A 13,729-nucleotide genomic window follows, 5' to 3' on the forward strand; every position below is an offset into this window, starting at 1 on the left:
TATGTTTTACACATGGGCGTTATTTTGTTTTAAAAAGTGTTGGGGGGGGGGGTTGATGTCATGAAGTGGTGAAACTCATGAATATTAATTAGGTTACAGTGGCATGCAAAAGTCTGGGCACCTCTGATCAAAATTTCTGTTGCTGTGAATAGCTAAGCGAGCAGAAGATGGCCTGATTTCCAAAAGGCTTAAAGTTAAAGATGACACATTTCGTTAATATTTTAAGCAATTTTACTTTTTTATATTCATCTTTTACAGTTTCAAAATAACAAAAAAGGAAAAGGGCCCGAAGCAAAGGTTTGGGCACCCTGCATGGTCAGTACTTAGTAACACCACCTGGCAAGTATCACAGTGTAAAGGGGTTAGAGGCAAAAGGAGGAGGCGAGAACCGGCTTGACAATATAAATAATAGTTTAATAATAAACTTAAACAAAAACACACAAACATAAACACATGCAGGGCAGCTGCCTGTAATTCTCTCTCTCTCTCCAACTGTCGTCTTTATCCTTTGCTCGCCTCATCAGGCTGATTGGGGTCCAGGCGTGCGTCATTCCGGCCCGGCCCCGCCCTCCGTGCTACACTCCTCCCTGCGTTGCCTCAGGCCGGGGAGCCCCCGGCATGACGTACATCCCCCCCCCCCCCCAGGAGGGGGCGTGCCTTGTCTCATCCCCGCCTTCTTCGACCTGGGAGGAGACAGAAGGGGAAAACAAACACAAAAAATACAGCCGAGGGAAAGGCCAACACAGAGCAACAGCGAGAGAGGAGAAAGAGAAAAAAAGAAACTCACCGGTTCTCTGTTTCGCCATCGCGTGGTCCTCGATCACTCCTCCACCCTCTCAGGCGGATGACAGCCGCTCCTCCCCGGGTGGACTGGAGTCAAACCTACGTCCCCCAGCGGACAGAACGCCCCTCCACGTTTCTGGCGTCACGTTGGGACACTCCTCCGCCTCTGGCAGCGGCCCTACCACTCCAGGCAGTCGGGGAGTCGATTCCCTCCCCCCCTCGCAGACGGCGGTCTTCCCTCGACCCCTCCATGTTTCTGGTGGCCGGGAGGGGACCACTCTGCCCCTGCAGGGGCTCCATTGCTCCAGGCGGTCGGGGAGTCCAGTCCCTCCTCGCCTCGCAGACAGCGACCGTTCCCCGCATCCGGGTGGTTGGGGTACTCCGTCCCCCGGCGGATGGCATCGGCGCTCCCCTGGGTTGACGGCAGTGTCGAGCTCTACGACGAGCATCCCTCCTCCGTCCTGGGTTTCAGCACCAATGTAAAGGGGTTGTGGGCAAAGGAGGAGGCGAGAACCAGCTTGACAATATAAATAATAGTTTAATAATAAACCTAAACAAAAACACACAAACATAAACACATACAGGGCAGCTGCCTGTAATTCTCTCTCTCTCTCCAACTGTCATCTCCGGTCGCCTTTATCCCTTGCTCGCCTCATCAGGATGATTGGGGTCACTGGCATCAACACAAGCCCAAAGTGTGATCGATTCACCCCTGTGCTTAACAGTTGGAGAGGTGTTCTTTTCATGAAATTCTGCACCCTTTTTTCTCCAAACAAACCTTTGCTCATTGCGGCCAAAAAGTTATATTAACTTCATCAGTCTGCAGGACTTGTTTCCAAAATGCATCAGGCTTGTTTAGATGTTCATTTGCAAACTTCTAATGCTGAAATTTGTGGTGAGGATGCAGGAAAGGTTTTCTTGACTCCCTATCTCCCAGGTTGGCCTGTTCGGCGACACCGTCGAGGCTTTTTGGGAGCTGTCCGGTTCCAAGGATGCTGGTTACTTTGGCCAATATGTCCAGGAGCTGGTCTTCTCTACATGAAAATGTGGAAATACTGACACTCATGGAAGTTGTTTGTAACCTTGTGGAGGAGCCAAAATGTATTAACTATTACAAAATTTAGTAAAAGAAATAATGATGGCTTTAGTAAGATGTAGTTTCAGATGTAGGACATTGATGCTCAATCATAGAGATTAATGAAAGTGTCGCAATAAATGCACGTAACGTGAATGTATGCAATGTGAATAATAAGGGGCTCTTACGTAACCTAAAGTTTTGTTACTTTGGCTGGAAACTGATCAAATGCACCCAGAACAGGATTAAAATGGCGGGCATCAGTACTGAACTACTCATAGACCTATCTAAATATTAACGGATCGTCTGGTTAGAGTTCAAGGTACAGTGTACTTGTAGGCTTACTGCCATTATGCAACATGCAATTTGTTACTGCCATGTAAAAAGACTATAGATGAGCCGATTTAAACCAGCCACTGGAGGAAGGAAGAAGAGGAGGAGGAAGAGAGAGAGGGAATCTCTCATTGCACGCTCTAATCTCCTTTTTTAACCATATTTTAATGATTTATTCAGGCATATGTATTAAATTAATCTGTTTTTGTCATGCGCAGACTGCGGAGACTGCCTATTAATTTAATAGCGATTTAAAAAAAAAGTATCCTCTGAAATAGTTTACAATGGCTTTCCAATGATCAAAATATATTAATACAATTTATTAAATTTCCCAATGTCTTTGATAAACTGTGAAAGATGCCAGAAAGATACGTTTAAGTTGCACTTAATGGACTTAGGATAGGTTCAAAGCTCTCGTTAATTTACGAACATTTTTACAAACTACTTATATAACGATGCTTTTGGGAAACGCAACTTAGAGATTAAGTACTACTTAAGTGCTACTAACGTCCTACTTGGAACTTCAGGAAACCCAGCCGACGTTAGTTAAGATGACTGTAAAAAAGTTGCAACGTTTTCGGGAAACCCAACCCTCATCAGCTGTTTGCTTGCATTTCTCTTCTACTGGTCGTTTTTGCTTTAAAAATAAAATTAATTAACTGAAACATGAAAAACTTAAAGCAAAAATATTTCTAAATTATTATTACACTTCAAACAAAATGAAAATATAATCATAATAACCAAAAAAAAAAAAAGAAAATCCTTTATTTTTAACTACCCAAATCCAAACATTTTAAACTCTTCAACTTCTTTCACCAGCAATTGTAATAAGCATGATTATAACTGAAAAATAAACCATTGCTTATAAAGTTTAACACAAATCTCTTTGTGGCTCCAAAAGTTATTGTCAGGCCGGGACATCATTTTCTACTATATTTTCACTCCACCACTGCTGTTTGGCAGTTGTCACGGTGATCCTAGCAGCACTATGCCTGTGCCCCAAACTTATTCCCATGCCCAGGGAACATTATACACGCACTCTGCCCTTGTTGGGGACACTTCTTTTTGCATTTTGCTGTGCAATTTAACTGGAAAGGAGCGCGAACTGCTCTACAGCAGAGCAGGTAGTTGAGCGTGCCAATTGGTGCATGAGAACATTGCCAGCTGTCAATCAACGTCATTGATAGCATCTGCAACTAGTACTCATTATAACAAACTCCAGTGCTGAATTGTCACATTATAATACACACAAACAAAATGGAAACTCCTGCTCAAGAACTGGAGATATTTCTTCCACAGTAGACACTTTCATGACGAAAGCTTTTTCAAAAAGTGGTGGGGACAAAATTGCAAAAGGCAAAAAATGGGTGGGACATGTCACCCTTTCCACACGTAAATTATGCCCTTGGATTTACATGACTAACGGAAACAGATCAGACGTCCCAGGGAGAGAGAGAGAGAAACAATGGGGAACTTCAGCGATAACTGCAGACAAGCAACATTCACTGCAGTATGTTACCGAATCATCCCAATTATTCAGACCTGTTTAACACATCACTTTCCACATAAGAGTGGTTTAGTTATGATGTTTACATGGATTTTGAAAACATAAATGCAGATCTAAATAACTGATGATGCCATGAAAACCATATGCAGTAATATAATAAGAAATGCCACTAGAAAATCTCACACATAAACAAGAATTCAGAGACAAAATCACAGTGGTGGATCTCAAGGAAAGGACATGAAATGTCAAGGTTACATTTGACTCCAAAATCAAAATACAAAAATATATTTTGCATAAAGAAAGTATATAAAAAGAAAAGCAAATTTTAAGGATCATTAAGATTTTTTTCAATAAAACATTATTTTCATAACAACAAATTTTCCCCTAGATTCATATTACCATAATCGTCTGGATGTTTTATTTGTAACTTGTAATTCTCATTATTTTTTAATAATGATTATTATTAGATTCTCATTACTGTAATACATTACATTTTTAACATAATATGATTATTTTCATTTTTATTATTACTATTTTTATTATTTCAAATTACAATAATGAGAATGATTATTGTATATATATATATATATATATATATATATATATATATATATATATTTTTTTTTTTTTTTTTGTTTTTTTTTTTTGTGCATGTAGTCGAGAGAATTTTGGGGTCGAGGTGCATAACTATCACAATAATAATTTTACAATGCAAAAAATCGTAATAATCCTAAAACTGGCTTTCTTTATGCAAAGCACAATTTCTTGTTTCTACATGCTCTTGAGTTTTTGTAAGATTTACCCTATTAAATATGCCCAGCATCCCTTGCAGCCCTGCATCTAGCTGGTCACTATCCAAGTGCATAATATGAACTTTCCCAACCATCTCAGGTCAAGCCAGAACACACTGGATGGATGCAGGCAGTCCCAGACGATGAAATATTTTTTGTGACAGCCCAGCACATTGTGGGTTTAATCTCATTTCACCATAGACTGACACACTACAACTCTGATTAACACACTGGCTGATTGTGTCAGCTGTTATTGCAGAGCAGCAGACACCGGCAGGGCAACCTTACACATATGATGGTATTCCTTTATCAATGTGTCTGAGTGTTCAGCTGTTTTCGACTGAATTCCACCAGACATTGTTCAACCCATAAAACTCAACTAAAGTCAACATGAAATCAAAATTCGCCCTATTTTGCATGTTCCCGGTCTTTTTGTGAATTATTCATCTGTGCACGCTCTTCTGAATACATTGTTTGTCTTTGCAACCTTTAAAATTCTCTCATCATTTACTCACCCTCATGCCATTCCAGATGTGTATGACTGTCTTTCTTCTGCAGAATACAAATGAAGATTTTTGAAACTTCAAAAATCACATATAGGCATCATAAAAGTAATCCATATGACTCCAGTGGGTAAATAAATGTCTTCTGAAGTGAAATGCTAGGAGTAAGGAATAGATCAATATTTAAAACTTTTTTTTACAAAACAAAAATGCGAGGGTTGAATGCACGCTACCTTTCGAGTGACTATTTCCAACACACCTGTTATATCGCTTCAGAAGTTATTAATTGATCTGTTAATTTATGATGGCAATATGTGCTTTTTGGAGCTTCAAAAATGTGGTACCCATTCACTCATGTTGTATGGATCTACAGAGCTGAAATATTCTTCCAAAAATCTTCATTTGAGTTCAGTGAATGAAAGACAGTCAAACACATCTGGAATGGCATGATGGTGAGTTAATAATGAGAGAATTTTCATTTTTGGGTGAACTATCCCTTTAAAATGATATAACTATGGCCGTGAAGCCATAATGTGAACCAATAACCAAATGGCTATTTACATTGTTTAAGCAAACTTGCATTCAGGTCTGGTTCGGAACACAGCGCAATGTTCTCTGTCCCACTCTCACTTCTCAAAATCTCAGACAGCAAGGTCAGCCACGTGTACCACGGGGCACAAAGCGATTAACCTGTGTGTGTGTGTGTGTGTGTGTTTGTGTGTATATGCACATATGTTTGTGTGTGCTAGTGTGTGTCCATCCAAGAGGCAGTAAAGAGGCTTAACAGTGCCTGAACACTCTCCTTCCTCTACGGCACAGCTGTGACGCACCTACTGCAGCTCATAACCGTTCGCATTTATGCATGCCTAGAAACACACTACAGTCTACAGTACACCTTTAATAAATCCCATGAACAAACACACACATGCAAACTCCCCCATACTCAAATGAAAGCATACAAATACAAATACACACATTAAATGGATAGTTCAACCAAAAATGTAAATTCTGTCACCTTTAATTGACACACTCACGTACATGCAAACAGCATCCTCAGGACTGTTTCTAATCTGAGAATCATGCGTACCAGCCGAGCACACACATTTTGCTGACGCAGAAATTTGATTGGTCACACTTTTCAAGTAATTCCAACAATCAAGTCATTCATTCATGATTATCTCCAGCATATTACTCATTCTCAAGGTTACTGAGTCAATCATGTGCTAAAGCACAGGAAGTGAGTGCATTGTGAAGGAGCTTTTCACACTGGGATTGCATTACAGGCTGATTGAATGCCAGTAGTAGGATAATTGTTGTACTGGAATCAAGAAAGATGGATCTATCAGATGTAAATACTTTGACTTCATTGTGCAACAACACATGCAATGCAACGTGTCACATGTTTTCACATGTTTGTATTATTGTTAACAATCTCTCCAATCCCACAGGTCGTTGGTTTGAGTGTAACAAGTGGCAGTGACCAGATGGTGGCGCTACACATTGCATCTCAGGATGACTTTTTGGTGCACTTGCAGAGGGGTCAACTGAACCCAAATCAAGACCGCGTTGGGGAGCTGGTGGGCGTCCTCACTGACCATTTTACACGGTAAGATAGAGGAAGATCTGTTACATGTTCCCTCCCCTTACATTTCATATAAAGAGCATTCTTACCCAATTACAATACTTATTTATATATAGCTTATTAGCAATTATAATTGGAGGGATATAAAAATCCTTTGAGAATTTAGTTTTGACCAAAAAAAAAACAAAACAACAACAACATCAATAACAGCTCAATTCAGATGTCTAATTTGTAAGTGGTGAACTGCACACCTTAATTAATTAATAGTATTTCAGACCTGTTCACCCCTAAATGAAAATCACATTCAAGTTCATGTATATTTCAATATGGCGTGTGAAGATGTGTCATGCCAGGTTTTATGCTAATGACACCAAACCCCACTGGTTCTTGCATGTCAGCAAATTTAAAGGTTGAAAATGAAAATTCTCTCATCATTTTCTCACCCTCATGCCATCCCAGATGTGTATGACTGTCTTCTGCTGAACACAAAAGATTTTTAGAAGAATATTTCAGCTCTGTAGGTCCATACAATGCAGGTGAATGGTGGCCAGAACTTTTAAGCTTCAAAAAGCACATAAAGGCAGCATAAAAGTAATCCGAAGGACTCCAGTGGTTTAATCCATCTCTTCAGAAGTGATATGATGAAGTGGGTGAGAAACAGATCAATATTTAAGTCATTTTTTCCTATAAATCTCCTATGTTTTAATTTAAGAAGACTTGGAATATACCGCACAAGTCACACAGACTACTTTTATGATATTTGTGGTACTTTATTATCATTTTTGGAGCTTGATAGCCGATGGTGGTCAATTTATGCTTTCATTAGTAAATAACGAGAGAATTTGTGTTTTTGGGCGAACTGTTCCTTTAATTAGCTTCCTCTTTAAAATAGCTTTGTTTTTCTGTGGTTTATTAATCCACATAAATCCAAAAATAAATTATCCTAGGGGCTTGCATTGTTGTAAACACATACAAACACACACACACACATCTAAATGGGGACATACCATAGAGATCTATGGTTTTTATATAAAGCTAACTATAAGTACAAGAAACCTAACCCACACCCCAGACCTGGGTCCGGTTGCATGAAACACTTTACATTTTTCCTTTAAAAATGAGATTTAATCTTACCTGAGGTAATGACTTATGGGTGTTGCATATAATCCCTTAGTATTTGCATACCACTCCCCCTGACATACGGGTATAAAAGGAGCTGGTATGCAACCACTCATTCAGATTTTCTATTCGGAGCTGATCGGTCGATGTTTACTGAGCTGACTGTTCATTCACCTCTGCTGGATCTGATGGCGCATTTCAGCGGCTTCTCCCTCCTCTGCACTGGTGCACTGCAGAGAATGCCCCTGGGCGCTTCAGCAGAAAAAAGAGAGTATATTTTTCTAAAAGAGTATATTTCTCTAAAAGAGCGGCACACACGGAACATCTTTTTAAAGACGCATCTTTTTAAAGATGACTTTCCGTTTGTGTGTTATTCCTGGTTGCGGTCGTTACCTCTCAACTTCTGATGGTCACGATTGCTGTCTTTCGTGTCTGGGCGCGACCCACGCGGAGACAGCGTTCGTGGATGGATCATGTACTCACTGCGAGAATATGACCATGGCAACGTTGCGGTCGCGGCTTGCTTTCATAAGAAAGCAAGCCACCCCAGTGGCTCCCCGCCTTGGTCCTTCTACCTACGGGTATGAGGCCAGCGCGGCTAGCACTGGGGGGCGATTTGGGGACCCTAATGGGACCACCTCCACCGGGTATCCCTCCACGGACCTCCCATTCCCCAGCACGCTCGTCTGCTCTGATCGGGCTTCCGGATGGGTCCGCCGGCTCGTCTCACGGCGAGTTTGACCTCTTGTTCGGAGCCCACAAAGCTGATGAGCTCTCGAGTGCAGCATTGGAGAGTGGGTTCGTCCAGTCGGATGCAGAATCCTCAGCTGGGCTCCCCCCTCGGGTACGGTTGCCCAGTCACAGGCTGATGCAGAAATGATGGACACGCTTTCCCGGGCAGCCGCGAGCGTCGGGCTAGAGTGGAACCCTCCGCTCTCCCCTGAATGATGGCTCGATGATTGGTTCCTGGGCTCGCGGCGCCGCTCAAAGCAGCCATGCCCGCTCCAGTCTCTTTCTTCACGGAAGTGCATGAGGAGCTGACAAGATTGTGGGAGGCACCTTTTACTGCCCGGTCCTGATCTTTCAGCTCCCCCGCCCTCACTACCCTCGATGGTGGGGCGGCTAGGGGCTATTCGGCGATTCCCCCAGTGGATAAGGCGCTCACGGTGCACCTATGCCCACAGAGCACCGCCACCTGGGGCGGACGCCCAAAGCTCCCGTCCAAGGCATCTAGGTTTACGTTGTCTCTGACGGCCAAAGCCTACAGTGCCGCTGGACAAACCGCCTCCACCCTACACGCCATGGCTCTCCTGCAAGTCCAACAAGCCAAGGCACTAAAGGAACTGCACGAGGGTAGTTCCGCCCCAGATTTGATGCAGGAGCTGCGCTCGGCGACCGACCTCGCTCTTCATCACGGTGCGGTCTCTCGGGCGGGCGATGTCCACCTTAGTGGTCCAGGAGTGCCACCTTTGGCTCAACCTGGTCGAGATGGGTGAGGCCGACAAGGCACTGTTCCTTGCTGCCCCCATTTCTCAGGTTGGCCTATTCGGCGACGGACTTTGTCCAGCAGTTCTCGACGGTGAAGCAGCAGACAGAGGCTATCCGGCACATCCTGCCCCGGCGCGGCTCAAGATCCCGCACCCCGCCTGCTCATCGCCAAGGGACGTTCCCCTGCGGTGACTGCACCGGCTCCGCCACAGTCCACCCCTTCGGCCCAGCCCCAGCGTGGAGCCCACCGCAGGAAGCATACGCCACCCGTCTCACGGCCGGCTGCCAAGAACCCACGGAAGGCTTCGAAGCGCCCCTGAAACGGGTGACCCAGGGATGACGAAACCCACCTTGGAGCTGGTAAGCAGACCACTCCATCCCCCAGTGGAGGACCGGGAGGAGAATCTTTTGTTGCCTTTTCATTTAATTTCGCCACATGCCCAAGTGGCTGCGGTACCAACAGTTCAGCAAAAGAGCGGTTTCCTCATTCCCTGGGTCACGTACCCGGTGTGCACAGCCATCATCACGACCACCGTCCACCTTTTCATCCTTGCAGGTTTGGCACTCCAGCGGCGGTCTCCCCGCCCCTGCGTGCCCAGCTGTGGCACAAATCCGCTCCCGATGTGACAGTCTCCACGGGTCACGAGGACAGGCCTCTTCCTCCCCCATCCCAGGCTGTTCCAGGGGTTGTCACAAGGAGCCAGGTAAGTGCTTCGATGTCCCTGAAATCAGCACGGCCACAAAATGGCGTGGCACCTCGGCTCCACCCTGTCGCGAGGCCCCACCTGCTGGTATGTCCAACGAGATTGTCCCCTTGGTCCCCCTCACCCGGAGCTTGGATACATGGCTTGCGCTTTCCAATCCATTGCGATGGCTGATCCGGACCGTCCGAATCGGCTACGCGATTCAGTTTGCCAGGTGTCCACCCAGGTTCAGCGGCATCCACCTCACCTCGGTGAAGGGCGAGAACGCTGCTACCTTGCGTGCGGAGATTGCTACCCTCCTACGGAAGGATGCAATAGAGCCTGTCCCTCCGGCCGAGATGAAGAAGGGGTTTTACAGCCCCTTCTTCATTGTACCAAAAAAAGGCAGTGGGTTGCGTCCAATCTTGGACCTGCGAGTACTGAACCGGGCTTTAAACAGACTCTCATTCAAGATACTGATGCAAAAACGCATTCTGGCGAGCGTCCGGCATCAAGATTGGTTCGCGGCGGTAGACCTGAAGGACGCATAGGGGAGAGCGGAGACTTCTCCCTCAGGTGGTCCAGCTGGTCTGGAGTCGATTTGTACAGGCACAGGTAGACCTGTTCGCCTCCCAAGAATCCTCCCACTGCCCACTCTGGTACGCCCTGACCGAGGCACCTCTCGGAATAGACACGCTGGCACACAGCTGGCCCCCTGGACTTCGCAAAAATGCGTTTCCCCCAGTGACCCTACTTGCACAGACCCTCTGCAAGGTCAGGGAGGATGAGGAGCAGGTCGTCCTGGTAGCACCCTACTGGCCCACCCAGATGTGGTTCTCGGACCTCAGGCTCCTCGCGACAGCCCCCACCGTCAAATTCCCCTGAAGAAGGACCTTCTTTCTCAGGGACAGGGCACCATCTGGCACCCACAACCAGATCTCTGGAATCTCCATGTCTGGCCCCTGGACGGGACGTGGAAGACTTAAGCGGTGGTAGACATGATCACTCAGGCTAGGGCCCCCCTTACGAGGTGCCTGTATGCCTTTAAGTGGCATCTGTTCCCTAAGTAGTGTTCTTCCCAATGCGAAGGCCCCTAGAGATGTGCAGTCGGATCGGTGCTTTCCTTCCTGCAGGAGAGGTTGGAAGGGCGGCTGTCCCCTTCCACCTTGAAGGTGTATGTAATTGCTATAGCGGCACACCACGACACAGTGGACGGTGAGTCCTTAGGGAAGCATGACCTGATCAGGTTGAATCCCTTCTGACCGTGCCTCATTCCCTCATGGGACCTCTCTGTAGTTCTTCAGGGTCTACAGAGAGCCCCCTTTGAGCCCTTGCAGTCAGCTGAGCTTAAGGCACTCTCTTTCATCAAGAGGGTAGGAGACCTGCAAGCGTTCTCTGTCAGCAAAATGTGCCTGGAGTTCGGTCCGGGCTACTCTCACGTGATCCTGAGACCCCGACCGGGCTATGTGCCCAAGGTTCCCACGACCCCTTTTAGGGACCAGGTGGTGAACCTGCAAGTGCTGCCCTTAGGAGGAGGCAGACCCAGCCCTGATGTTGCTGTGTCCAGTGCGTGCTTTACGCATCTATTTGGATCGCACGCAGAGCTTTAGAGTCTCTGAGCAGCTCTTTGTCTGCTTTGGTGGACAGCGGAAAGGAAGCGCTGTCTCCAAGCAGAGGATCGCCCACTGGCTCATTGACGCCATAACTATGGCATATCACGCCCAGGACGTGCCGCCCCAGGTAGGGCTATGGGCCCATTCTACTAGGGGTGTAGCGGCCTCCTGGGCCTTGACCAGTGGCACCTCTCTAACAGACATTTGCAGAGCAGTGGGCTTGGCAACACCCAACACCTTTGCAAGGTTCTACAATCTCCGGGTGGAACCGGGTTCATCCCGTGTAGTGGCACGCACAAGCAGGTAAGTCCGGGACAGCCGGCCAGGTGTATCGCTTGTGCATAGCGCCTTTCACCTCCCCTGAGCTGAAGACGTGCGCCGTTAACTCTCAGTAGTGTTCACAAACTGTGTTCCCTGGTTGATTTCCTCTGAGCCCTGTGGCAGATGAGTTTGCGGAGAAACTCACTGCCGGCTCAGTACACGTGCTAACTAAGCCCTGTACTAGGGTAGGTGCTACGCATGTGGTGTTTCCCCGTAGGTAAACCCATGCGACGTATATCTTCCGCTAATTTGTTTCCCTGTTGGCAAACTGCATCTTCCTTGGGCAGAGGCCCCTCTGCCCCAGTCACCATGCTTGTAGTAACTCCTCCTCCATAGGTTAGGACCTACCATGGGACTTCCCCACATGGCATACTTCCGACATAGCTCGACAAGACCATGTGATGTATTTCCACTTAAATAACCTCCCCCCCGGGCAGTGTGTGGTCTCTGCGGTGTCTTCCCCTTGGGAGGGACACCCCCCTGACTAGACTTGGTGGCCCCAGTTGGTTAATTCCCTTTTTTTGGGGGGAGAGGGAAAAAAAGGGGATAAGAGGCCATGACTGGGCTAGCCTGTCTCTATCTTTTGGGTAGTCAACTTGTACTCAAAGGGCCATTCGACACTCATAACAGTGTTGGGGGAGGTTACATGTTGGCCTGGTGCGCTGGCTACGAGGCACACAGTGGTCTGCCCGTCACACACCGCCAGTTCACGTAACACAGTTCAGCCAGTTGCGGCGTTCTGTATAGGGACCCCTAGTGTCACTACATCAACACAACGTCGAGTGAGTGACATATAGGGAACGTCCTGATTACTTGCGTAACCTCCGTTCCCTGATGGAGGGAATGAGACGTTGTGTCCCTCCTGCCACAATGTTGAACTACCTGCTGAAATGGCCGGGACCTTGTCTCAGCTCCTCAGCACAAAACCTGAATGAGTGGTTGCATACCAGCTCCTTTTATACCCGTATGTCTGGGGGAGTGGCATGCAAATACCACTCGCCAATTTTCATTGGCCTTTTATCAAAGACCAGAGGTGTCTCAGGCTCCCAAGAGTGACCCCTAGTGTCACTACATCGACACAACGTCTCGTTCCCTCCATCAGGGAATGGAGGTTACGCAAGTAGCCAGGACGTTTTACTGTAATAAAATTCTACTGTTATCATGGACACACAACATGTCTCAACTTTCAGAAGATCGGAAATGTCCTGACAAAAATTTGGGCAATTTTTCTTAAACTTTATATTATGTTATTAAATAAAATGTTATTATTGTCTGACCTCTTCTGAAGCAGCACATTAACAGTGTTGTCACATGGCACTTGTTACTTTTCTCACCACTTGTCAGGATGCACCAATCACAGTCATTTGTGATTACTGCATAAATGTTTTTTCAAGCTCATTTTTGGAGGATATAGGGGTGGATTTCATTTGTATCTGAGGTACGATCCTAGAATTCAAAAACTTTTTTTGTGTGCAAATCTTTTCTGCGTAAGTAAAAAAACAAAAAAACAAACAACAACAACAACAACAAAAAAAAAAACGTCTTTTTGCATGCAGACATATTAATGAAGGATTCTGATTTTACAGCCGGTAAGCTCCCTCTTGAGAAAGTCACCTTTGGATTTGAAAGACTGTTTATAGTAAGAGGTGGATTATAGGTGCTAGACATTAAGATGTTTGTTTAACTCTGCAGAGAACTGATTGCCATCCCAAATTAAGAATATAAGTGGTGGTCAGTAGGGCTGTCAGATTGAACTTGTGATATGATTTTGATGCATCCAATAGTGCAGTTTCTAAAGAGAGCAGATATTACCTATATTGCCTTCCTGCTTGTTAGCGATTTCCAATATTGTCTGACAGTCAAATCTCCTGCAATAGTTTTTCATGGATATGATGTACTAAAAGGATTTTTCCTAGCATGCAAATTCACCT

The 13,729-nt window shown here is 45.8% G+C and overlaps 1 protein-coding gene across 3 annotated transcripts in view; it reads left to right on the top strand.

Annotated features, from left to right (window-relative positions):
- Positions 1-13,729, top strand: part of LOC127421200 (unconventional myosin-Id-like) — a 96,538-nt gene that overhangs the window by 57,826 nt on the left and 24,983 nt on the right. For all 3 annotated transcript variants that reach the window (XM_051664045.1, XM_051664043.1, XM_051664044.1), the window contains exon 21: positions 6,441-6,598. In XM_051664045.1, coding sequence (XP_051520005.1) covers positions 6,441-6,598 — 158 coding nt within the window. The remainder of the gene's footprint in view (positions 1-6,440; positions 6,599-13,729) is intronic.

The sequence above is a fragment of the Myxocyprinus asiaticus genome, chromosome 30 (genome assembly GCF_019703515.2).
Source record: "Myxocyprinus asiaticus isolate MX2 ecotype Aquarium Trade chromosome 30, UBuf_Myxa_2, whole genome shotgun sequence".
Classification (NCBI taxonomy): domain Eukaryota; kingdom Metazoa; phylum Chordata; class Actinopteri; order Cypriniformes; family Catostomidae; genus Myxocyprinus; species Myxocyprinus asiaticus.